The sequence below is a fragment of the Panthera tigris genome, chromosome B3 (genome assembly GCF_018350195.1).
Source record: "Panthera tigris isolate Pti1 chromosome B3, P.tigris_Pti1_mat1.1, whole genome shotgun sequence".
Classification (NCBI taxonomy): domain Eukaryota; kingdom Metazoa; phylum Chordata; class Mammalia; order Carnivora; family Felidae; genus Panthera; species Panthera tigris.
Window position 1 is genome coordinate 117,721,580 of NC_056665.1, and position 26,255 is coordinate 117,747,834.

Here is a 26,255-nt window from a genome sequence, read left to right on the forward strand (position 1 = left end):
GGTCTTGACCGGATTCTTCTCCTCTGCCCCCATCCCTGTCTTATCTCTTATTAACCTCTCCCTTACTCACTGCTTCCTCATTTCTATCTCTGGGTCCTGGATTATTCTCCCATTCTTCTCAGATGGCTTTCTTCACTTGCTTTATTTAGGTCACCTCATGAGTCACCCTATCAGTGAGGCCTTTCCTTCCTCTACTCCCCTTCCCCACCCTACTACCCCTTATACCCTTCCATGCTTTACTTGTGCATAGCACATATCAGCATTTCTACCATACTGTCTACTAACTTGTTAATGTGTTTATCTGCCTCCCTTTACTGTGTAACCCTGTATCCCCAGCTGTGGGAATGGTGCTTGGCACATAGTTAGCTCTCCATTGTTAATGCAGTATTACTTACATCCCTCACACTCAGGTTTTGTGGGGCTTTCATGGTGTGTATATATATATATATATATATATATATATATATATTTTTTTTTTTTTTTTTTTTTTTTTTTTTTTTGTCTGCCTTGTTTTATACCTTAGTGATTGATAAATTGAAATAAAGGGCGCTGTAGAGGAGTTACAGTTGACATGGGATTTTTATTGATAATTACATGTACTCGTGTAATTTTAGCAAGTTTTAGTGCTAATGTTGTTAGTGGTACCTTCCAGATCTTTTAGGGGACCACTGCCTAGAAAACCAGGCCTGGTTTATTTAATTTTAACCCTGCCATTGATTATGGGATATCAAATAAGTTTATCTTTTGTTTATCTTCTTAAAAATGTCTTCTGCAGCTTACAAATATCTTCTGTATACATTCTCATACTTTCCAGTTACCATGGGATAGGTATTCCCATTTTGCAGTTTAAATGCTTGTCCAAGATCACATAGAAAATTATAGGACAAACCTGGTACATAAAACTGTGCTTTCTAATGTCAAGCTTCCTCCAGTGTTCTTTCTGTTCTTACAACTATCTCTTACCCCAGGAAAATGTTACAATACTAAAAGGAGATATTGTATGAAAAAATTCTGGGGAAGGAAAATACGAAGTCTTGTGTATTCATTTTGCACCAGTGTACTTGAAACAAAACAAAACCAAAAAGGAAAAGAATCTCATTGTTAAGTTTTTTTTTTTTTGTTTTTTTTTTTTTTTGTTTTGCTATAAAGAAGCCATTGTGTACATGCTTTGGTTGGTTATGAAAAAATGGGGGTAAGTCCAAATTTAAATTGAATGTAGATGACTGTTTTGTGGATTAATTGAAAGCAGCTCTTTTATTTCCCCTCTTGGAGAGTGGATTTGTTAGATACAAGCACATGAAGACAAGCCTCTGCAGGCATCAAAAGTCCTTATCAGGCTTATTTCTTTATTTGCTCAGTGGCTAGTTTAGAAGAATCACAAGGAAATTGAGAGATGTGGAAAGTTTCAGTCTTTCCATGCTGCTCAGGAAAGGAAACTAACATATTGAATGTCTTCAGTGAGTTAGACCCTGTGCTAGATACTGTCACAAACATTATTTAGTTTTAGGGCCATATATTTAGGGCCTCTGAATTAAAGTGCTATTAAAATGTTCTGTTAAGGTGCTTATCTATGACAGTATATCCCCTAGAGTGTGCATGTAGGTTATTTTAAATATTATAAAAATAAATGAACATTCATTTAAACATATTTTTGAAACTAGAAGGAAAGTAACTTTCTTACAGAATTTATTCAGATATCAGTGTAAAAAATGGACTTCTATTCCTTTACTCCGTCTCTTCCTCCAACGTCAGGAGCATCTGTAGTCTTGAACTTATGGGGCAATCCTTTGGGTTTGGGGGACCTATGAGGATTCAGGAACAGTGATGAATTGGCAATTAGCGGTTGTGGCTGAGTGACCTATAAATAGGCCCTTTAAAGGAAAGAACTCTCATCCAGGTGTAATTTGAAACAGCTGTTTGTAAGTTGGTTTAATTCACTTAATTTCTTAGTACCTCATTTTTCCCATCTGTATAATTAAGATGGTTTATTAGATAAATTCTCTCTCCTAAGTTTTGTTGTGACCAGGAGTTAGGGTGGCCAACTGTCCTGGTATGCCCAAGACCGAGAGGTCCCTGGAACACAGGGCTTTCAGTTTTAAAACTGGGACAGTCCTGAGAAAATAAGATCAAGGTGATTACCCTATGAGAAGTATAATGAAATTAAAATCATTTGGAGCTGATTAACCCAGTCTTAGTTAGATGACTTTGTTGTGTAACTTCAAGTATAATTGCAAGGGTATATCGTTAGTGTTCAAGTAGAAGATAACATTTAAAACATTTCTGTCTTTCCAGAAACAAAATATTGCCCATGACTTCATTCCTCCATCCTTAGCATATAGAGGATGGGCTGCCTTAGCCCAGAGAAGAGGTTTTCCTTTTGTCCGCTATGGGTAATCTCATTCACAGTGAAGGGAGTTAGAGTTTGATGAGATTAGTCAAGAGAGCTGAAAAATTGTGGTCTTGTTTTAATCCAAATATTTATTTCTGAAATTTTTGATATGATGTATTTTAAGCGTATGCAGGAAGTATGACAAATAATGTAATAAGTACCTATTTACCTACCACCCAACTTTATTAAACTTTAATGTCTTGTCATGTTTGTTTTGTATACTTTGTTAATTTTGAAGAGTATTTTCACTAAGGTTTTTCTGTTTCTGTTATATATTGATCGTACATGAAATGAAATCCTCACCAAACTAAACAAAATTTGCAATTAATTTGGACAGGTGGTCTAATTATATAACAGAAAGAAATTAAAGATAAAATTGGAGCCTCTCTCCCATATTCCCCTTCTTATTTTCCTGGCCTTTAGTTGCTATCCTGAATTTAGTGTTTGTCATGCTTACTATATTTATGAACATAAGCGATATTTAATATATCACCACTTTGCAGGTTTTAAAACTGTGTATGAAATATATGTGTGTATGTGAAAGTTGTAGAAGAAAATTCCCACATTTTTGAAATGCATAAGTACATGTTGCAGAAGGGACCTGTTTTTGGAATTTATGTATATATAGATGCATAAAGCTCTAGTTCATTCGATTTTTATTTATTTTGTGAACATATAAAAATGATCTAGTTTTTGTTTATAAATATTTAATAGTTTCCAATTTTTCACAGTAACCAGCAGTGTTGCAATGATACTCTTATTCATTAATCCTTCTGCACATGTAAGAGCTTCTCAATGATAATCACTATGATTGGGTATATGGATCTTACACTGTATTAGAGTTTGCCAGTATGTTTTCTGAAGTGGTTATATATCAAGAGCATACAGCAGTTTTCATTCTTTTATATCCTGGCCAGTTTTTGGTATTGTCCGACTTCGTGTGTATCAGTTGGATGGGTTTGAAATGACTCCTCAGGTTACTTTAATTGTATTTTCCTAGTTTCTAATAAGGTGGAACTTTTTTCCTTATGCTTATTGGCCATTTGCATTTCCTCTTCTGCGAATTGTCTGTTTATGTTCTTTGCCCATTTTTCTACTAGTTGTCTTTAAAAAAAAATTTTTTTTAATGTTTATTTTTGAGGGAGAGAGAGAGAGACAGAGTATGAGTGTGGGAGGGGCAGAGTGAAAGGGAGACACAGAATCCGAAGCAGGCTCCAGCTCTTGAGCTGTCAGCACAGAGCCCAACGTGGGGCTCGAACTCACGAGCCATGAGATCATGACCTGAGCCAAAGTCGTACGCTTAACTGACTGAGCCACCCAGACGACCCTAGAAAATTATTTTTAAAAGAAGTTTTTGAATGTGAAGAAAAGTTGCAAAAGGACAGTGTGCTATTTGAGGAATATCTATGGAAAGGGGAGAAGCATTCAAGGTTCTCTGTGATGAGTGAGTAAGAGTAGTAGGAGAGTTGGAGCAACTGATGTAAAAGAAACTAAAACAGCATGCTACCATTGGGTCTTTGAAAGCGCCTGTATTGATCGCCATATATTACATTATGCCCTCGAGGTATGTTTGTCAGTCTCCAGTTTAAAAGACTGAAATGTTTACAATGCATTTTAGAAAATTTTCCTTAAAAAATAGTAAGTTTTGGGGTGCCTGGGTGGCTCAGTCTGTTGAGCGTCTGACTCTTGATTTCGGCTCAGGTCGTGATCCCAGGGTCTCCTGGTTCGCAGGCTCAAGCCCTGCACTGGCGCTGTCAGCCGTACTGTAAACACGGAGCCTGCTTAGGATTCTCTCTCTCCCTTTCTCTCTGCCCTTCTCTCTCTCTCTTTTCTCCCTCCCTCTCTCAATAAGTAAATAAACATTAAAAAAAATAGTTTGGTATGTCACAGGAGCTAAGTGGAGAATTCATTTTATTCTTTTTCTCTCAAGAAAGTGTGCCTTGCTTACTTAGAGGTGGCATTCTATCAAAAGTTTTTACTTTTTTTTCCATTAGTTTACTCACCACCTCTAACTAGAAGCTAGCTAATGAGTCAACTATTTCTGACAGAGGCCAAAGCTTACAAGTTGTGAAATAGTTGAAGTTCTTGGTTTCCTAAATGTATTGTATAGTTTGGATATTAAAGTAGCTCTAACAAGAACATTATTTGGGCCTTTTTCTGTAGTTTGTGATCTGTCATAATCCTTAGGTTTACTTTTACTGTACCTGTTAAAATAGTTTGTAATGTTTTATTTTTCTGGTGCAAAATTTTGATGAGTAGAGCTCTTTTTCCTTGACTTGTCATCATTTTTTGCCAGAAGCCTCCATTTCATCTGATGTGACAGGAATATACTGGAACTAGAGAAAATTGAAATTATAAACTTCAGAATAGTGAAAATTCATGTTTTGAGTTGGTGTAGATTTACATCTTTTATGTGGATTAGCTGAGACCTTAGTTTTCTAAAACATAGAAGAATTTTTTAGAGTAAGTCTAGGATTTTTTTATATTGTTGATTAGCCTTTTTAAAACATATATTAGAGGGGCGCCTGGGTGGCTCAGTCGGTTGAGCATCCGACTTCAGCTCAGGTCATGATCTCACACTCCATGAGTTCGAGCCCCCGCATCTGGCTCTGTGCTGACAGCTCAGAACCTGGAGCCTGCTTCGGATTCTGTGTCTCTCTTTCTCTCTGCCCCTCCCCTGCTCATGCTCTCTCTGTGTCTCAAAAATAAGATTAAAAGATATTTAAAAAAATTAAAATGTGTATTGGAGCAGGGAGTTTCAAACCTTCTTGTGCATTGGAATCCTCTGGAAGAACTGTTAATAAAAATTATTTGACTCCCAACCCCAAAGTTACTGATTCTGTAAGTCTGAGATAGGGTCACAGAGTTTGCATTTCTGATCCGTTCTCAGAATTTGCCAGTGCTTTCGGTCTGGGGTTTGAGAACGAATTATTTAGGTAAAGAAATGAAGGGAAAGTGACATCAGAGAAAAATGATAAGATTCATAAATGGGATTTTGGAATTTTTATTCATGTTCCTTTATTCTGACCTAAATTTTCTAGACCTTAAAGAAATAAATTGTCAACAGCCTTTTTGATTTACACTAGAAAATGTCAGTCCTTTGTAAATGAAATAGAAATAAATAAAATAGAAACCTTAAAGTAGTAATCCATTGAAAGATCAATAATGATTCTCTATATAAAGCAATTGCTGAAGTGTACTTATGTGAGTCCAATACCTTCAGTTGCTAAATTTATAAAATTACAGCATGTTTAGTCTTTAAAAATAAAGGTTTTCTGCATTATCTTTTTTTAATTCAAAACGTTAAATGCGAAGAACTTTATTAAGTTGTTAGCAAATCATAGACTGATAGAACTAACCTCATTTCTCTCTTCTCTTCTCTTCTCTTCTCTTCTCTTCTCTTCTCTTCTCTTCTCTTCTCTTCTCTTCTCTTCTCTTCTCTTCATGTTTATTTTTGAGAGGGATAGGAGAGAGAGGGAGACAGGATCCAAGCAGGCTCTGTGCTGTCAGTGCAGAGCCCAGTGCAGGGCTCGAACTCTCGAACTGTGAGATTGTGACCTATGCCAAAGTTCGATGCTTAACGAACTGAGCCACCCAGGTGCCCCCACAATATAAAATTATAAACTTAAGTGTGGCAATAACTGCCGTGAATAAAGTAAAAAAATAAACTGGGCAAAAACAAAACAAATAGAAACAAACAAACAAAAAAAAGAAAAAATAAACTGGACAAATTATTATTATGCTGATAATGCATAATATATGCATAATATATGCATAATATATGCATAATATATGCATTATACCTTAATGTACAAAGAATTCTTATGAAGTCAAAAGAAATATGAACAATTCATTAACAGCATGGCCAAAGGATTTGAACAATGCTAATATAAGAAGAAATATTAATGTCTGTAAATATATGAAAAGACTAGTTAATCAACCTTAATAATAAGAAGAAACACAGAAGTGAAAACTTTTCATTTTTCACCTATCAGTGAGCAAGGATTGAAACCCACTATGGGGTGCCTTGCTGTCTCAGTGAGTAGAGCATGCAACCCTGGGTTGTAAGTTCAAGCCCCATGTTGGGGGTAGAGATAATGTAAAAAAAAAAATAAAAGAAACTCCTTGCTACTAAAGATATGGGGAGATAGGCATTCTCATGTGTTGCTCATGGGAGTTTAATTTGTGTTTATTTGGTTAATTTTTTTTGATGTTTATTTTTGAGAGAGAGAGAGACCACATGCAAGCAGGTGAGGGGCAGAGAGACAGGGAGGCACAGAATCTAAAGCAGGCTCCAGGCTCTGAGCTGTCAGCACAGAGCCTGACATGGGGCTTGAACTCATGAACTGCAAGGTCATGACCTGAGTCGAAGTTGGATGCTTACCAGATTAAGCCACCCAGGCTCCCTAGTTTCTGTTTATTTGGAAGCAAGTTGTCAATTGAGTCTGCAAATACATAGGCCTTTTGGAGATAATTTGGCAGTTAAGTCTAAAAATGTACACACATTTTGACCTAGGATTTCCACTTTTGGAAATTTATGTTATACAAATATTACCATAAGAGTGCCAAGAAATGTAGACAAGCATATTTGTTGAAGCATTATGTGTAACAGTGAGAATTTTCAGATAATTTCAATAGTGTGTTACTTACGGCTTATCCAATCAGTAGTATAAGGTAATGGTTAATAGTAGGATTTTTTTTTTTTTTTTGGCTTATCCAATCAGTAGTTAAGGTAGTATAAGGTAGTACCTTATATCAGTAGTATAAGGTAATGGTTAATAGTAGGCTTTTTTTTTTTTTTAAGTTGATTTATTTATTTTTGAGAGAGAGAGCACGTGAGTGAGCACACAAGCCAGGAAGGGGCAGAGAGAGAGGGAGACACAGAATCCAAAACAGGTTCCAGGCTCTGAGCTGTCAGCACAGAGCCCGACATGGGGCTTGAACCCAGGTACCCTGAGATCATGATCTGAGCTGAAGTTGGATGCTCAACCAGCTGAGCACCCAGGCACCCCCTAAGTATAATCTTTTAATTACAATAGTAAAACTTAAAAAAAAAGCAGGGGTGCCTTAGTTGGTTGAGTGTCCAAGGCTCTTGATTTTGGCTCAGGTCATGATCCCAGGGTCATGGGATTGAGCCCTGTGTTGGGCTCTGTGCTGAGCCTGGAGCCTGCTTGGGATTTCCTCTCTCCTTTGGCCCCTCTCCCCTGCTGGCTTGCGCAAATGCTCTCGCTCTTAAAAAACAAAACAAAACAAAAAAAAGGCAGACAGAAAACAAGGTTCAAAACAAAACAAGCACTACACTGTATTAAAAATACCTCCACAGTTTTTGCTGCTTGAGAAGTATTCTCCCTGTTTGAGGATTCGCATGCCTTGGGTGGCTGGACATGTACTTGCATCCTGTTCTGAAGTAAGGAGAAGGGAGAAGGAATTAAAACAAAGCCTCTGAGTTTATCGTGTAGGAGATGTGGGGAATCTGGCTTCATAGGAACTCACTTCCCACATACTTACCATTTCCCAAAGGACCCCACCCTCCCTGACACTTACAACATTTATATAGTGAGTAATCCTTCCCTCTGCCGCTGAAATGAAAGCATTTATAATGGCTATAGCACTTGTTTTTCTGAACCTTAAAAATAGCTTTAAAATTTTTTTTTTTAGCACTTATTTATTTTGGAGAAACAGCACAAGCAAGGGAGGGGCAGAGAGAGAGGGAGACACAGAATCTGAAGCAGGCTCTATCTAGGCTCTGAGCTGTCAGTCAGGACAGAGCCCAATGGAGGGCTCAAACCCATGAACCATGAGATCATGACTTTACCCGAAGTCGGACGCCTAACTGACTGAGCCACCCAGGCCCCCCGAAAATAGCTTTTAAAGGCAAAACTATGGAGGCGGTAAAAAAAAAAAAAATCAGTGGTTTCCCAGAGTTGTAGTAGGGAGAGAGAGATAAATAAACAGAATATAGAGGATTTTTAGGACAGTGAAACTATTCTATATGATACTATGGTGGATACATATTATTATACATTTTTCAAAACCCATGGAATATGTGACACAAGACTGAACCTTAATGTAAACTATGGACTTTGGGTGATAGTGACATGTTAATGTACATTCATTGATTGTACACTCTGGTATAGGATGTTGATGAGGTAGAAAGGCTGTGTGAGGGCAAGGGGTACATGTAAACTCTGTACTTTGTTTTTTTATGTTTATTTTGAGAGAGCGTGTGTGCACCGGCACATGGGGGCTGGTTGGGGAGGGACAGAGAAAGAAGGAGAGGGAGAATTCCCAGCAGGCTCCACGATGTCAGCACAGAGCCAACCTGGGGCTCAATCCCCTAACTGTGAGATCATAGACCTGAGTCAAAATCAAGAGTCCAAAGTTTAGCCAACTGAGTCATCCAACGGCCCTATGAACTCTGTACTTTCTGCTCAGTTTTGCTGTGAACCTAAAATTGCTCTAAAGAGTAAAGTCTATTTTTAAAGATAGAAATGACCTACCAAGCCACACACACAAAAGGCCTATATGTTCTTTATCTTTTAGAAGTCTGTGCTAAAATACCTCTGAATGAAATGATGCATCCAAATTTGCCTCATACACAGGGGCAGGATGTATGGGAAAATAGATGAAATAAGATTAGCCATGAGTTAATAATTGAAGCTGAGTGAAGGGCACATGGGACTTCATTTTACATTTCTGGCAGTATTTGTTTTAACTTTTTCCATAATAAAAAAGTGGTTTTTTTTAATTAATGCTAAGTCATCATCTTAATATTTAGCTGCGAAGATTTTTCATTTTGGAAATCTATTAGTAGTTCTAGTGTTACTCTCCTTATTTAACACTTTGAAAGCACCTACACACCCCTTTGAGAAAGACCCTTTATTTTTTAGAACAGCTTTATCGAGGTATAATTGGCATTCAGTAAACTACCCATATTTAAAGTATGCGATTTGATAAGTTTTGACATGTGAATATATCCTTGAAACAACCACCACAGTCAATGAACTTAATCACCCTCAAAGTTCCTCGTGTTCCTTTGCAGTCTTTGCCTCTTGCCTCTCCACAGCTACTCCTCATCCCCAGGCAAGTACTGATCAAATTTTTGTCACTATACTCTAGTTTTCACTTCCTAGACTTTTGTACAGATGAGATCATACAGTACATACTTTTTTGTCTGGCTTCTTTTTCTTTTCTTTATTTTTAAATACTTATTTTTGAGAGAGAGCAAGCGGGGGAGGGACAGAGAGGGGGACAGAGGTTCTGAAGTGGGCTCTTCACTGATAGCAGAGAGCCCAAAGCAAGGCTCAAACTTAGGGAACTATGAGATCATGACTTGAGCTGAAGTTGGATGCTTCGGTGGATGCTTGGTGGCCAACTGAGCCACCTAGGTGCTTTTCTTTCCTTTCTTTTTTTTTTTTTTTTTTTAATTTTTTTAACATTTATTCATTTTTGAAAGGCAGAGAGAGAGCGCGAACGGGGGAGGGGCAGAGAGAGAGGGAGACACAGAAACAGAAGCAGGCTCCAGGCTCCGAGCTGTCAGCACAGAGCCCGACGCGGGGCTCGAACTCACGGACCGCGAGATCACAACCTGAGCCAAAGTCAGCCACTTAACCGACTGAGCCACCCAGGCGCCCCGTTTTTATTTTCTTAACAGTGTTTTTTGAGAAGTGGAACTATGTCGGTTTAGATACTGATGAAATCTTTTGTATCAGTTTTTTGCTTTGTAGACCTTTTTTTGGGTGTCATATCTAAAACATCTTTGCTTAACTCAGGTTCTCAAAAGTTTGTATGTTTTCTTCTGGAAACTTGACAGTTTTAGGTTTTATATTTAAGTCTGTATAGTATAATTTTTTTGTACATCATATGAGATATGGAAAAAGTTCGTTTTTCTCCATTTGGATTTCCAATTGTTTCAGTACCATTTGTTGAAAAATTCTCCACCAAATTGCCTTTGTACCTTTGGCAAAAATCAATTGTCTAAATATGTATCTTTTTATTTCTGGACTTTCTGGTCTGTTCTGTTGGTCTATTTGTCGGTCTTTGTGCCACTACATTTTCTTGATTATTGTAACTGTATAAGAAGTCTTGAAATCAAATAGCATTAGTTCTCTAACTTTGCAAGTTGTTTCAGATAGCATAGGTCCTTTGTATTCCCATATGGATTTTGCAAGCGTTTCTACAAAAAAAGCCTGCTGGAATTTTGACTGAGATTACATTGAATCTATAGATCAGCTGGGAGTGAAGTATTGGTCTAATTGACACCTTAACAGTAATGAGTCTTGGAGAGCCTGGGTGACTAAGTTGGTTAAGCATCTGACTTCGGCTCAGGCATGATCTTATGGTTCATGGGTTTGATCCCAGCACAGATCCTGCTTGGGATTCTCTCTCTTTGTCTCTCTCTACCCCGTCCCTCGCTCACGCTTTCTCTCTCTCTCAAAATAAATAAAATAATAAAAAAAAAAAAAGATGGGAATGCAAGCTGGTGCAGCCACTCTGGAAAACAGTATAGAGGTTCCTCAAAAAATTAAAAATAGAACTACCCTACAACCCACAATTGTACCAGTAGGCATTTATCCATGGGATAGAGGTGTGCTGTTTCGAAGGGACACATGCACCCCCATGTTTATAGCAGCACTATCAACAATAGCCAAAGTATGGAAAGAGCCCAAATGTCCATCCACGGATGAATGGATAAAGAAGATGTGGTATATATATACAATGGAGTATTACTCGCAATCAAAAAGAATGAAATCTTGCCATTTGCAACTACGTGGATGGAACTAGAGGGTATTGTGCTAAGTGAAATTTGTCAGAGAAAGACAAAAATCATATGACTTCCCTCATATGAGGACTTTAAGAGACAAAACAGATGAACATAAGGGAAGGGAAACAAAAATAATATAAAATCAGGGAGGGGGACAAAACAGAGGAGACTCATAAATATGGAGAACAAACTGAGGGTTACTGGAGGGGTTGTGGGAGGGGGAATGGGTTAAACGGGTAAGGGGCACTAAGGAATCTACTCCTGAAATCATTGTTGCACTATATGCTAATTTGGATGTAAATTAAAAATAATTAAAAATAAAGAATTAAAAAATTAAAGAAAAGAAACAATCATGAGCCTTTCAATCCATGAACACAACGTATCCATACATTTATTTAGGTCTTTAAAATTTTTTTTAAAAATTTTTTTATGTTTATTTTTGAGAGAGAGAGAGGGAGACACAATCTGAAATAGGCTCCAGGCTCGGAGCTGTCAGCACAGAGCCCAATGTGGGGCTCGAACTCATGAGCCACGAGATCACAACCTGAGCAGGAGTTGAACACTTAACTAACTGAGCCACCCAGGCACCCTCCCAAAAACATTTTTTTTTTTTTAAGTTGTGGTAAATAATATATAACAAAATTTAAAACTTACTATCTTAGCCATTTTTAAGTGTCCCGTTCAGTAGTGTTAACTGTACTCACATTGTGGTGCAACAGAGCTCTACAAATTTTTCAACTTGTAAAACTGAAACTCTACACACTGAAGAACAACTCCTCGTTTCCCTCTTCCCCCAGTGCCTGGCAATCGCAATTATGCTTTCTGTTTTTTTGAGTTGATACTTGATACTTCAACAAGTAGAATTGTACAACATTTGTCTTTTTGTGACTTGTTTCACTTAGTATAATGTCCTCAGAGTTTCATCCATGTTTTAACATGTGACAAGATTTCCTTCTCTTTTAAGGCTGAATAATATTCCATTATACATATGTACCACATTTTCTTTATCTGTTGATGGACATTTGAGTAGCTCTCCCTTGGCTATTGTGAATAATGCTGCAGTGACCACTGGTGTGCAAATATCTCTTTAAGATATTGCTTTCAATTATTTTGGATATATACCCAGAAGTAGGGTTGCTGGACCATATGATATTTCTGTTTTTAATCTTTTGTCTATAAATGCCATGCCATTTTACCTTCCTACCCATAGTGCACAAGGGTTTCAGTTTCTCTGCATCCTAATATTTGTTACTGTTTTGTTAGTAGCCATCCTAATGGGTATAAGATGATATCTCATTGTAGTTTTGATTTGTATTTCTCTAATGATTAGTGATCTTGAACATCTTTTTTTTTTTTTTTTTTTTTTTTTTTAAAGTTTATTTTTCAGGGAGAGGGCAGAAGCGGGAGAGGGTCAGGAGCACCCAGGTGGCTCAGTCAGTTGGGCGTCCGACTTCGGCCCAGGTCATGATCCTGCACTTCGTGGGTTCAAGCCCCGTGTCGGGCTCTGCTGACAGCTTAGAGCCTGGAGCCTGCTTCAGATTCTGTGTCTCGCTTCCTCTCTGCCCCTCCCCTGCTTGCATTCTGTCTTTCTGTTTCCCAGTAAATAAATAAATACTTAAAAAAAAAGCAGGGAGGGACAGAGAGGAGAGACAGAATCCCAAGCAGGCTCTGCGCCTTCAGCCCAGAGCCCAATGTGGGGCTCGAACTCATGAACTGTGAGATCATGACCTGAGCCCAAACCAAGAGTCAGACACTCAACTGACTGCACCACCCAGGCACCCCAAAAGCTATTTTTTAATGTTTTATTTATTTTTGAAAGAGAGCGTGCGTGAGCGGGGAGGGGCAGAGAGAGGGAGACACAGAATCCAAAGCAGGCTCCAGGCTCTGAGCTGTCAACACAGAGCCCGATGCAGGGCTTGAACTCATGAACCGTGAATTCATGACCTGAGCCAAAGTTGGAAGCGTAACCGACTTAGCCACCCAGGTGCCCCTTGAACATCTTTTTATATGCTTGTTGGCCTTTTGTCTATGTTGTTTGGAGGAATGTCTGTTCAAGTCTTTTGCCCATTTTAAATGAGATTATTTGTTTTTTGTTGTCGTTGTGTTACATCCAAATATATTCTGGATATTTACCCTTTATCAGATACATGATTCGCAAATATTTTCTCCCATTCTGTGGTTCTTTTTTACTCTGTTGATTGTTTTTTTGATGCAAAGAAGTCTTAAAGTTTGATGTAGTCTCATTTTTCTGTATTTGCTCTTGCTCTTTAATTTCTCTGAGCAAATATTTTGTAGTTTTCAATGCACAAGTATATTTGGGGCTCCTCAAGATCATGCTCATGTTCAGTGATTAGCTAGAAGGCCTCACAGAACTCTGAAAAGCTATTATACTCACTGGTTATAGTTTATTATAGAGAAAGGATACAAATTAAAATTAGTGACAGAAAAATGCATGTAGGGCAGAGTCCAGGAGATACCAGGCACAAGCTTCCAGTTGTTTTCTCCCAGCGGAGTTGGAGGAGCAGTACTTAATTCTTCCAGGAACAGCATGTGACAACATGCAGAGTATTGCCAACCAGGAAGCTTACTTGAGCTTTGGTGTCCAGGAGTTTTATTGGCCGTTGGTCATGTAGACATGACTGACCATAGTTCTCCAGCCCCTCCCAAGGTCAAGCAGATACCTTGTGGCCCAAGACTTCCACCATAGATCACATTGTTAGCAATGTGACCCAAAGCTTCATGTAAATAAAAACACTCTTAACAGGCAGGATATTCCAAAGGCTTAGAGGTTATCGCCCAGGAACTAGGCCAAATCTTTCTTTGGTATGTACAGGGGTTGGACACCCCTTGATCTGCTGCTGAGTTCATCCTTTACAGTAGGCCTTTCACATCTTTTCATCTTTCAGGTCTCAGCTCAAATACCACTTCCTCAGGAAGATATTATCTGACCACATTATCTAAAAGTAGTCCCATCCCACGTATTTTTTATCACATCACCCTGTTATAGTACCATCCCACATTTATTACCTCTCTCCCCCTGTTTGAAATCAGTTCATGAGAACAAATACGTTATCTGTCCTTTGTCTCCTATATATCTGGCATTCACTTTTTTTTTTAATTTTTTTTTAACATTTATTTATTTTTGAGACAGAGAGAGGCAGAGCATGAACGGGGGAGGGGGAGAGAGAGGGGGAGACACAGAATCTGAAACAGGCTCCAGGCTCCGAGCTGTCAGCACAGAGCCCGACTCGGGGCTCGAACTCACAGACCGTGAGATCATGACCTGAGCCGAAGTCGGAAGCTTAACCGACCGAGCCACCCAGGCGCCCTGAGCATTCACTTTTTAAAAAATTAATTAGTAAGTGTAGTAATTATACCTAGAAACTAAAACAAAGTACCAAATATGGTTCTAAGTAGCATAAGCCAATGGCAAAGGATATGAATACTTAGTTAATAGAAAAAAAAATGCTCATCTTTCCTAATAATAAAAGAAATAGAAGTTAAAATTATACTGCGAGCCCATATTTAACCTATCAAATTGGTAAAAAGCCAAGCATTTCATAGTTTACTGTGTTGACAAGGGCTTGTTGAGATAGGAACTCTTCTATACTGTTGAGTCTTTAAATTGGCACAACCCGTAGGGAGGGGGATTTGGCAATTGTATCAGGACTTCAAATGTGTTTGTACTTTGACCCAGCAGTTTTACTTCAGGAAACTTACCTACAAAGATGTTCCGCACATGTGAAACAACTTGCAGGGGGAATTCATTGTAGCAGTGTTTGTTAATGGCAAAAAGTTGGAAGGAAGTTAAATGTCCGTCTTTAGGGATTGGCCTAATAAATTATGATACATTCATACACTAGTTATGTAGCTGGTTTAAGTTTTTTTTTTTGTTTGTTTGTTTTTTTTTTTTTTTTTCAAGGAATAAGGGTGTACTTTATGTACTGGTGTGTAAAAAAATCTCTAAGATCCGTAGTTAAGCAAAGAAATAAAAATACAGAGTGCATTTATTGTGCTACCATTTCTGTGTTAAGGCAGAATGAGAATATATATTGTATTTGCTTGTATATACATAAAGAAACTTTGAAAGGATTTGCAGAGAACAATGACTGGTAACCTGGAGGATGAGACAACTAAGTAGAGAGTTACTGGGAGATTTTATTTCTTATACTCTTTGGCTTTAGAACCATGTGAAAGTTTTACTTGTTTAAATAAATTTTATTAAAAAAATTTAAAACCTATAGTCAGTTTTAAGAATAGTATCTGAGGTACTATAAAGAGGAAGGGTGCATTAGTGCTCTAGCATCCCATATCAGCTTCAAGGGCAGGGCAGGGTGGGGTTGGCGTTCATTATAAACTGGAACATCCAGTTGAGTACTGTGAAAGAACATATTATGATTGCCTCTTTCATGCTAGACTTACCCAATTACACTGTTCATGGAGCCTAATAGGACAGCTGTGGTGCCCTAGAAAGAACAGATTTCAAAAGCAAGAGACTTCAATTTGATTCCTGCCTCTGCTGTTGGACTTGAGATTTTGAACAAATTGTTTTAGTGTTCATGTACCAAAATCTTTTTCAACATAGGAAAAGAATAAATGAAATGATGTGAGCATGTTTTGTAAATGATCAAATACTATATAGAGAGAGCTATCATTATTTGTATTTTAGGTTGGTTTTTTTATTAATGTTTTATTTATTTTTGAGAGAGAGAGAGCAGGCTGGGGAGGGGCAGAGAGGGAGACAGAGAATCTGAAACCGAGAGGGCTCTGCACTGACAGCAACAAGTCTGATGTGGGTGTCTAACTCAGAACCTCAAGATCATGACCTGAGCCAAAGTTGGACGCAACAGACTAAGCCCCCTAGGCACCCATATTTGTATTTTAGTTTATACTGCACATTAATCGACCCATTAAGTTGGTTATAATTGTATTGCTGAACACTAGTCACAAACATAACATTCTTATCAGCATATGACTTCACCTCCTTTAGAGAAAATAGAAATATGAATTCCCTCAACTCTTTGCTCCTCAGCTACCTGTCACACTGTGTCCCTGTCTTCCCGAGCCTTCATTTCCTTCCTACTGGACTTGGCCACTCCAGTGATGTGTGTTCAGCAAAAATTATCTTTCTTGTTGAGTGGTATATATATTTCTACCTTTGGTGCTTTGGAATAGTTTCCTTCCCATTCCTCATAGGGTTTGAGAGTCTTCATAAATACTTTCTCTGTGAGGTCAAAGAGTTACTTCCTGACCTCCAGGCTGAAGTAGAGGGCATCAGTTCCTTTGTAAGGCCAACTCCTCGATCCTTTTGTTCCCCCCCCATTTATCCCCTACCCTATTCCCTGGCTTATATCATCAGTCTCTTCCACTAGTCCTAACTCTATTCTGTGACTTGATAAGTACATTCAAATCTCTAACACCCCTAAAATGTTTTCAAATGTGAATCCCTTCTGTTGTCTCATCTTTTAAAAATTTTTTTGCTTCAAAGAATGATTGCCTTTAATTTCTCAGTTTCCATTCATTCCCCAATTTATTATGATTTATGATCTGACTTCCCTCTTAACTTTATTACTTTTGTAAAAATATTGGCCAACTTCCTGCTGCTAAATTCGGTGGCTTTTCATTTCTCATACAGCCTGACTGTTGATGACACCTCTGAAATGTACTTCTCCTTTGGCTTCTGTGCTGTATTGGTTCCTGGAATTTCTGGGTTCCTGGGTTCCTCTCCCCTATTCTTTTTTTTTTTTTTTTTAATGTAGCATTCTTTTTTTCTTTAATACTTATTTACTTTGAGAGAGCGAGAGTCAGAGTGTGCATGAACAGGGGAGGAGCAGAGGAGGAGCAGGAGAGAATCCCACGCAGGCTCTGCACTGCCAGCACAGAGCCCCATGTGGGGCTTGAAAACCCACCAGCAGTGCGAGCGTGGCCTGAGCTGAAATCAAGAGTCAGACACTTAACTGACTGAGCCGCCCAGGCTCCCCGCTATTCTCTTAATCTCTTTGGCTGGTTTTTCTCCTATCACCTGCTGCTGAAGTTTAGAGGTTATTCACTTCTCTCCTTGGTCGTCATCCCCCTTTGTCTGGCCCCCCCCCCCTTGTTGCATTACATAATCACCAGCAAGTCCATACTGTTCCTGCTTTCCATCTATACACTTTCCCTGAGATTTCATCCATTTACATAACTATAGAAACTAATGACTTCCCCCAACTCCCTTCTGAGCTTGGAATTTTTTTTTTAACTTTTTTTTTTAGTTTATTTATTTTGAGAGAGAGCGTGTGATGAAGGTAGCGGCAGAGAGGGGAGAGAGAATCCCAAGCAGCCTCTGCACTGTCGCAGAGCCTGATGAGGGGCTCGAACTCAAACCTGAGCCGAAATCAAGAGTCAGACATTCAACTGATTGTCACGCAGGTGCTCTTGGGCTTGGTATTCTTAACTACCCTTGGACTTTGCTGCCTGGTTGCAGGTGCCTCACATAAACCTATCTTTCCTCCAGCCTGCCCATCTTCTTGTGTTCCTTGCTCTGTTAGTGCCATTACCACCTTCCTAGTCCCTTATGCTAGAAACCTCCAGGATCATCCTTGACTCCTTCCTGACCATCCACATGGAATTTGCCACAAAACCTGGTCAGTTCTGCTTCTGAAATACCTCTTATACATCTGTTTTTCGTCATCACTCTACCAGGTTTCTCCAAAATGAAACATAATCTAATGTGTCACTTCCTCAACCTTAACAATTTTTATGACTTTTTAAATTAATTTTTAAAAAATTATTTATGGTTGATGGGGGGTGGGAGGGAGGGGAGGGTGGGTGATGGGCATTGAGGAGGTCATCTTTTGGGATGAGCACTGGGTGTTGTATGGAAACCAATTTGATAATAAATTTCATATATTAAAAATAAATAAATAAAAATAAAAGACATGAAAGGAAAAAAACCTAAACCTAAAAATAAATAAATAAATAAATTTTATTTATTTATCTATTTATTTATTTATTTATTTTTGAGAGCGCAGGGGAGAGAGAGAGAGGGAGCAAGAGCTAGGGAAGGGCAGAGAGAGAGAGGGAGACACACAATCTGAAGCAGTCTCCAGACTCCCAGTTGTCAGCACAGAGCCCTACGTGGGGCTCGAACGCATAAACCGTGAGATCATGACCTGAGCTGAAGTTGACGCTTAACTGACTGAGTTGCCCAGGCACCCCAGCAATTTTTATGACTTTTTATTGTCTACAGGACAAAGTCTAAAGACCTTGGGCATGGCAAATGAGGTTCTTTACAACCTGTTCCTAACCTTTTCCTGCAAGCAGCCCTGACAGACTGTTTCCCAGCCAGCTCAGGCGTACTCACTGGTTTTCTGTGTAGGCCTTGCTCTTTAACTTCACACCTCAGTCCCACAGTCATGTCTGCTTGGAGCCCGTTCACCTTCCATTCACCACAGTCACTCTTCTGCTCAGGAATTGTATCTTTACCTTGCCTTTCTTGACCGCATGGAATGATCAGTCCTGCAGCACTTTGTTCATGTCTCTGTTGTAATAGTTATCCTGTATTAAAGCTAACTTTATGATCTTTTTGAGGACAGCATCTAGATCTTTTTAATTTCAGTATTGCCACAGTATAGTACCTAGAATATAGAATTTTGATAATTACTTATGGGATGAATATATCCAAATAAAGTAAAAGAGAACTCAGCCCACACTGAGTCTGCAGAGCTCCCATGTTGTCTTGTGAACAGCACATTGAGAGGTTGTTAAGAGCTTGTTTTCTGGGGGGCTCCTGGGGGGCTCAGTCAGTTGGGCGTCTGGCTTGGGCCAGGTCATGATCTCGTGGCTCATGGGTTCAAGCCCCATGCTGGGCTCTGTGCTGTTTGCTCAGAGCCTGGAGCCTGCTTCAGATTCTGTGTCTCTGTCTCTCTGCCCCTGCCCACTCATGCGCGCGCGCTCTCTCTCTCTCTCTCTCTCTCAAAAATGAAAATAAAAAAAAAAATTTTAAAGAGCTTGATATCTGTAGTTGGGCATGCCTGGGTTCAAACCCTCTCTGTAATGCTTCCTAGCTATGGCCATTCCCCTGTCTATAAAGTGGTGATGACGAGAGGCTGTGAGAATTTAACATAAAGCACATATCACAATCTCCAGTACATTGTAATAATGTTAAGCTGTTATTAAGATTATAATGTATTTTTAATGAATAACAGTAATACTTAGTCAAAAACAAGGTAAAGGTGGCATGTTCTCACATGATTTTCCCAAGAGAACCTGTTCTTTCTTTATTTTGAGAGAGAGAGAGAGCACATGTGTGCATATGTGCAAGCAGGGAAGGGGCAGAGAAAGAGGGAGAGGGAGGATCTTAAGCAGGCTCCACACATGGGGCTTAATCCCACACCCATGAGATCAATCCCATGACTGTAAGATCATGACCTGAGCCAAAATCAAGAGTTGGTCACTCAACAGACTGAGCCACCTAGGTGCCCCTAAGAGAACCTGTTGTTGTTGTTGTTGTTGTTGTTGTTCTTCTTCTTCTTCTTTTTTTTTAAGCGTATTTGTATATTTGGAGAGAGACTGACACAGTGTGGGTAGGGGAGGGGCAGAGAGAGAGAGAGAGAGAGAGAGAGAGAGAGAGAGAGAGAGAATCCCAAGCAGGCTCCAAACTACCATCACAGAACCTGATGTGGGGCTTGAACCCACGAGCCGCAAGATCATGACCTGATCTGAAACCAAAAGTAGGGTGCTTAAACCAAGCGGATTATGTTTTACCAGCAACAGTGACTATCAGTCTGCTTTCATCTCCTATTCTGTACTTATCTGGGAAGAGGAGTGTTGTTCTTTTTCTCCTATTATTTATTATTTTTATTACTGTTGTTAATACTCTTGGTATCCACTCTCACCTTTACAAAAACTGAGTTTTAGATGTGAACAGTGATAAGCGAAGTAAGACAGAGAAAGACAAGTATGTGGAATTTAAGAAACAAAATGGATGAACATAGGGGAAGGGAAGGAAGAATAAAATGTGATAAAAACAGAGAGGCAAACCATATTAGCCTCTTAAATACAGACAAGAAATGGGTTACTAGAGGGGAGGTCTGTGGGGGGATGGGCTAAATGGGTGACGGGTATTAAGGAGGGTGCTGTTGGGATGAGCTCTGGGTGCTGTATGTAAGTGATGAATCACTGGTTTCTACTCCGGAAACCAATACTGCACTGTATGTTAACTAACTTGAATTTAAATTTAAAAATATATGAACAATGATAACAAAAAGGAAGTTGAACTTGAAGAGGAAGAAAGGGTAAACCCAGGACAAGGATGAAAATAGTGTTTGGATTAAGAGACTGAGGAAAGTAGAATCTAAGGAAGGTTCTAGTTTTATTCTGTCATTCATCAAATATTTATTTCCCTCTAATACAGGCAAGGTGAGGGGTATCAGAATTGTATAAGGCCTAATTTTCTCTCTCTCTAAAGATTTTTAAAAATCCTTTAAATAATTTTTGTACACTTTTTTAAATGTTTATTTTGAGAGAGAGAACACAAGTGGGGGAGAGTCAGAGAGAGAGGGAGACAGAATCTGAAGCAGGCTCCAGGCTCTGAGCTCAGCACAGAACCCAATGCAGGGCTGTAACTCATAAACCATAAGATCATTATGTGAGCCAAAGTCAGACGCCCAGCTGACTGAGCCACCCACATGCCCCTAAGTAAATTTTTTGAGAGAATTGTAGATTTACATGAAATTGTAAGAAATAGATCCCTTGTATATCACTATAAGGATTTTGTTTATTTTTTAACTTTTTTTAACGTTTTATTTTTTGAGAGACAGAGCGCAAGCAGGGGTGGAGCAAAGAGAGAGGGAGATAGAATCCAAATCAGGCTTCAGGGTCTGAACTGTCAGCACAGAGCCCGATACTGGGTTTGAACCCATAGACATGAGATCATGACTTGAGTCAAAGTCGGACGCTCAACTGACTGAGCCACCCAGGTGCCCCCAGCACAGGGATTTTAAATCTTATTAATAATGAAGGTGAAGGGTGCCTGCCTGGCTCAGCGGTGGAGCATGCTACTCTTGATCTCCGGGTCATGAGTTCGAGCCCCACATTGGGTGTAGAGCTTACTTAAAATTAAGAAGGTGAGACAGTTCCTTGTAAAACTGGTATGAAAGAAACCTCAGATAGAAAGCACTTTATAATTTTGAGAAAGGTGAGATTACTGTGCTTGTAAGCGTTAGCAAATAAAGTTTTCATGCAGGTGTCAGTTTTTAAGCCAAACCTGAGAGGATGAGTACAATTGCTTTAGGTTGAGAATGGAAGGTGAGAATGAGGTAAACTAAGAGCCAGGTGAGAGAGAGGACCTGGGTTCCTTCACTGGTCAGTGGCGAATAAAATCTAGACTTTTAAACTGCACATCTCTTGCGAATTGATTCTTTTTGCCTCAGACTTTCAGAACTCAAGTAATGATGGGCCTCTTCTTAATCTCAGGTCTAATTGTTATGTTTTCTGTGTTTAATATAGAATACCTTGATTCTGGGGAGTCTGACTTACTGAAAATAGTTCCTCTTGTGCTTTTAGAATGACAGTAGAGAACGGCTTGAGCATAGCAGTGAAAGGCGGAGGCGTGGCAACCCTGAGCTATCTAACGGAAGACCCCAGGGTAACTCACGGCAGGTGGTGGAACAAGATGAAGAAGAAGATGAAGAGCTGACGTTGAAATATGGCGCCAAACATGTGATCATGCTCTTTGTCCCGGTGACTCTCTGTATGGTGGTGGTCGTGGCTACCATCAAATCAGTCAGCTTCTATACCCGGAAGGATGGACAGCTGTATGTATGAGTGTTTTGTTTTATCATTCTCAAGGCTGATACGGCTTTTCTTCATTCTGTGTCATTATCACTTTGGTGGCCTCTGCTCTGAAGGGACACAAAGGCTAGAGAGTTCATTCTCTCTGACAGCCAGAAGCAGTTGAGATAATGAGGGGTGATTATTGATGCTTTAAGTAGAGAAAATGAGAGCTACAGAATTTTATTTCATGTATGGTATCACTGGATGGAGCTGAATTTATTTGGAATTGAGCAGGTAAAGAATTGAATATTGATTTTTTTTCCACCTCAGGGCCATTGGTCCCATTGTTCTACTGGAAGGTTCTTTCCTTTTCTGGCTTTTTAAAAAATGTTTATTTATTTGAGAGAGAGAGAGAGAGAGGGAGCATATGTGTGTGTGATTGGGGGAGGGGCAGAGAGAGAGGGAGAGAAAGAATCTCAAGCAGGCTCTGTGCTCGATCCCATGAATCGCAAGATCATCATGACGTGAGCCAAAACCGAGTCAGATGCTCAACCTATGGAGCCACCCAGGTGCTCCTCCCTTTTAACTTCGATGGATTAATTCCTCTCATCTTTCTCATCTTCCCTTAAATGTCTAAGTACTCAAAGATAATTGCCCTGATCCTCATAAGAGAATTAGGTCCTTCCTGATGTTCTTTCTCATAGCAGCCTGTTCTTTTTCACCTGTCACAAGATGCAAATCTGTTATTTATTTACAGTATTTAAAGCCTGGTTTCCTTCTATACTGTAAGGCTTATGAGGGCAACTAGTGTCCAGGGCTAGTTATGTAATAAATGCTCAGTAAAAAGTTGTTAAATGAAAGGATGAAGAATTAATACAAGCTGGCATTCTCTAGACTCTTGGGAGACCGTTGTGTTGATTCTCTGGTGCTGTTGGTACGGCCCCTTTGCCTTTAAGAAAAATGCTTTGATTCAGATTCACCTAGTTCTGTCTCAGGGACTCCCATTGGGCTCAAACAGAGTTTTAAGTGAATTTTGGAATTTGAAATTAGCGAACTGTGTGGTGTTCTGAAAGCCGAACTTGTAATGTTTTGGAAGAAACGCTAAGGTAATGAGTAAAGGGCAGGGATTGAAGACAGTAGCCAAAAGAGACTAGGTAATATTATCTGTATACGTTAGAGTTAGTTTGGGCTATATGTTATAGAACAAGGGTTAGTAAGCCGTGGTCCAAAGGACAGATCCTCCTGCCACCTGTTTTTATAAATAAACTTTTACTGAAACACAGCCATGTTCATTCATTTATATATTGTCTATGGCTGTCTTCATACTGACTTCATACTACAATGGCAGGGTTCAGTGGTTGGAACAGAGACCATATGGCAAAATTTAAAATATGTACTCTCCCGGGGTGCCTGGGTGGCTCAGTCAGTTGAGCATCCCGACTTTTGATATCAGCTCAGGTCATGATCCCGGGGTTGTGGGATCGAGTCCTGCATTGGGCTTTGTGCAGAGTGTGGAGTCTGCTTAAAATTCACTCTCTCTCTTCCTCTCTCTCTCTCTCTTCCCTCTCTCTCTCTCTCTCTCTTCCCTCTCTTCCCTCTCTCTCTCTCTCTCTCTTCCCTCTCTCTCTCTCTTCCTCTCTCTCTCTCTCTCTTCTTCTTCTTCTTCCTCCTCCTCCCCCCTCCCCCCCCCCCCTCCTCCCCCCCTCCTCCTCCTCCTCCTCCTCCTCATCCTCTTCCTCCTCCTCCTCCTCCCCCTCCCCCTCCCCCTCCCCCTCTCCCTCTCCCTCTCCCTCTCCCTCTCTCCCACCCATGCCTGCACTCTCTCTCTGTCTCTAAAATAAATAATGAAATAAAACAAAATTTAAAAAATGTGTACTCTCTAGTTCTTTACAGAAAGTTGCCTGACCCTGTTACAGGAAAAGAAAACAACTGGTTTAAATGGTATACATATTTTATCTGTCTCCCAGAGAATGGTATTGGGTACTCAGTCCAGATTGGTATAGTGACTTCACATTTTTCAAGGATTCAGTCTTCTTTCCTTTTCCTTTAGCTTCTATCATTTATGTTATTCAAGGTTCCTTATTGGTACTGGAGCTCTAGGCTTCAAATCAGACAACAGGAAGCAGGAAGGAGTGGCAGAGAAGAGGATATAAGACCTCTCTCTCAGCAGAATTAACGCCTTTCTTAGAAGTTCAGCACAACATATCCGCTTATAACTCATTGGCCATATTTAGCTTCATGGCCACACCTAACTGTAAAGAAGTCAGAAAAAAGTCTTTTTAGCTGGGAGCCTGAACACCTGCAATAAAAGCATGTTTATGTGAATGAGAAACCAAGGGGAAGATGGATATATTATATCAGAACAGTTCCTATAGGTGAAAAAAAATAATTGTAAGCCACTGTATTATAAGCCCTCTTCCTCTGACAACTATTTGTAGCCTCGGTATATGGCAGAACCCAGTTCTTTAACAAATTGCTAATAAGCTATGGAGAAAGAACATTTGAGGAGTAATTATTTCAATATAAAGCATCCACTAGATGGAGCCAGTGTCTGGTTCACGGAAGTCCACCTCTCCATATTTTGGATATCTCTTTTTATCTTGAAGCACTTTATTTATTTATTTATTTGTTTATTTATTATTTTCTGAAGTTTATTTTGAGAGAGAGACAGCAGGAGTCATGGAGGGGGAGAGAGAGAGAATCCCAAGCAGGTTCTGCACTGTCAGCACAGAGTCCAGTGTGGGGCTCGATCTCATGAACCATGAGATCATGACCTGAGCTGAAACCAAGAGTCAGATGCTTAACCGATTGAGTCACCCAGGCGACCCTAAAGCACTTATTTTAAAATATAGCTAATTTTCTTAGCTAAAATTCTTGGCTAGATTGCTGAGATGGAAAAAAGATCACTTAAAGACACCAGTTTGAATCAAGGAAACAAGACAAGGAGTGGGTATGTGGTTTGACCTGGGGCTTTTGTGTTTTGTTTTATTACAGAATCTATACCCCATTCACAGAAGACACCGAGACCGTGGGGCAGAGAGCCCTACACTCAATTCTGAATGCTGCTATCATGATCAGCGTCATTGTTGTCATGACTATTCTCCTGGTGGTTTTGTATAAATACAGGTGCTATAAGGTGAGCGTGAGATATGGAGCTTTGGTTTCTACCATGTTCTTTTTGTGATTGGGTTTTCCTGTCTTATACAAAAGGGTCTTATGTTGTAGAACTGATTTGATTTTGAGTTTTAATTTTTTAAAAATTTTTAGTTTAACTATAAAAACTTAATTTTTAAGTTTCAGATTTTCTTGAGTATAGGCCAGTAGAGCCTCCTTCAGACCCTGGTGTTAAACTCATTGGTGACTGGTTATATTCCCACTTCTGTATTGGGAGCCATCCATTCCCTTACTATCTCTCCTGCAGGAGCACTAGTTCTTTCCTTGGGAAATAAGGGCAGGGGAGATTGTGCGGAAAAGACACAGGCCCAACACTCCCAGCCTCTGCCCATTTAGCTCACCTGCTAGCTAAGGGATTCACTCTTGAATTTTTGCCACCTGGCACATATTTCAGATGCGTGCCTCAGAAAAATCACAAATTATTATAAGTCATGAGCCTTTAGGGTCTTTCTCAAAGAAAAGAAGTGAATGATAACTTTCCAAATATTGAAGTCTACTCGATTTCCTTCTACTTATTTCTGTATATTCTTTAACATGGTTAAGATAAAATGTATAATCAGTATGTGTCCTTTCTTAACTTTTACTTTGGGATAAGTATTTTTCCATATTATAAATTCTCAGAAAATATGTCTAAAGGCTACATAACATTTGACTCAATGAGCGTATTGTAATTTACTTTCCCTAATCTCCCTGATGTTGGACATTTAAGTTGTTTCCAGTTTTTTGCTATTCTAAACAATGAATGTCTTTGTGGAGCTTTTTCAGTTTTTCACATTATTTCCTTAGGGTAAAATCCTAGACACAGAATTTCAGGGATGAATTATCTACATATTTTTAACCATTATGGTGTGCAAAATTCCTTTTTCAAAATGATAGTATCAGTTTGTACTTAACACTAGTAGAGAATGAGAATGTCTTACCCTACATTTACCAGCATTGAATTTTAAAATTCTGTACTCATTTTTATAGATGAAACAAAATGCCTTAATTTGCATTTGGCTGGTATTTAGTAAGATCAAATACCTTTCCAGTGTTCACGAACTTTAAAATTATGCAGAATTTAACCTTGCTTGTTGAAAGTTTGAGTGGGTGGGAGTGTTAACCTAAGTGATGGCCATCTGTAGTCTTGACATTGTTAGCAAGTGGAAAAGATGGAAGACAGGTGTGTATGAT

The 26,255-nt window shown here is 39.3% G+C and overlaps 1 protein-coding gene across 2 annotated transcripts in view; it reads left to right on the forward strand.

The window, feature by feature from the left end:
• The window catches only part of PSEN1 (presenilin 1), a 72,057-nt gene that overhangs the window by 12,066 nt on the left and 33,736 nt on the right, over positions 1-26,255 (forward strand). For both annotated transcript variants that reach the window (XM_007095098.3, XM_007095099.3), the window contains exons 4-5: positions 21,699-21,949; positions 24,903-25,044. In XM_007095098.3, the coding sequence (XP_007095160.2) occupies positions 21,699-21,949; positions 24,903-25,044 (393 nt within the window). The remainder of the gene's footprint in view (positions 1-21,698; positions 21,950-24,902; positions 25,045-26,255) is intronic.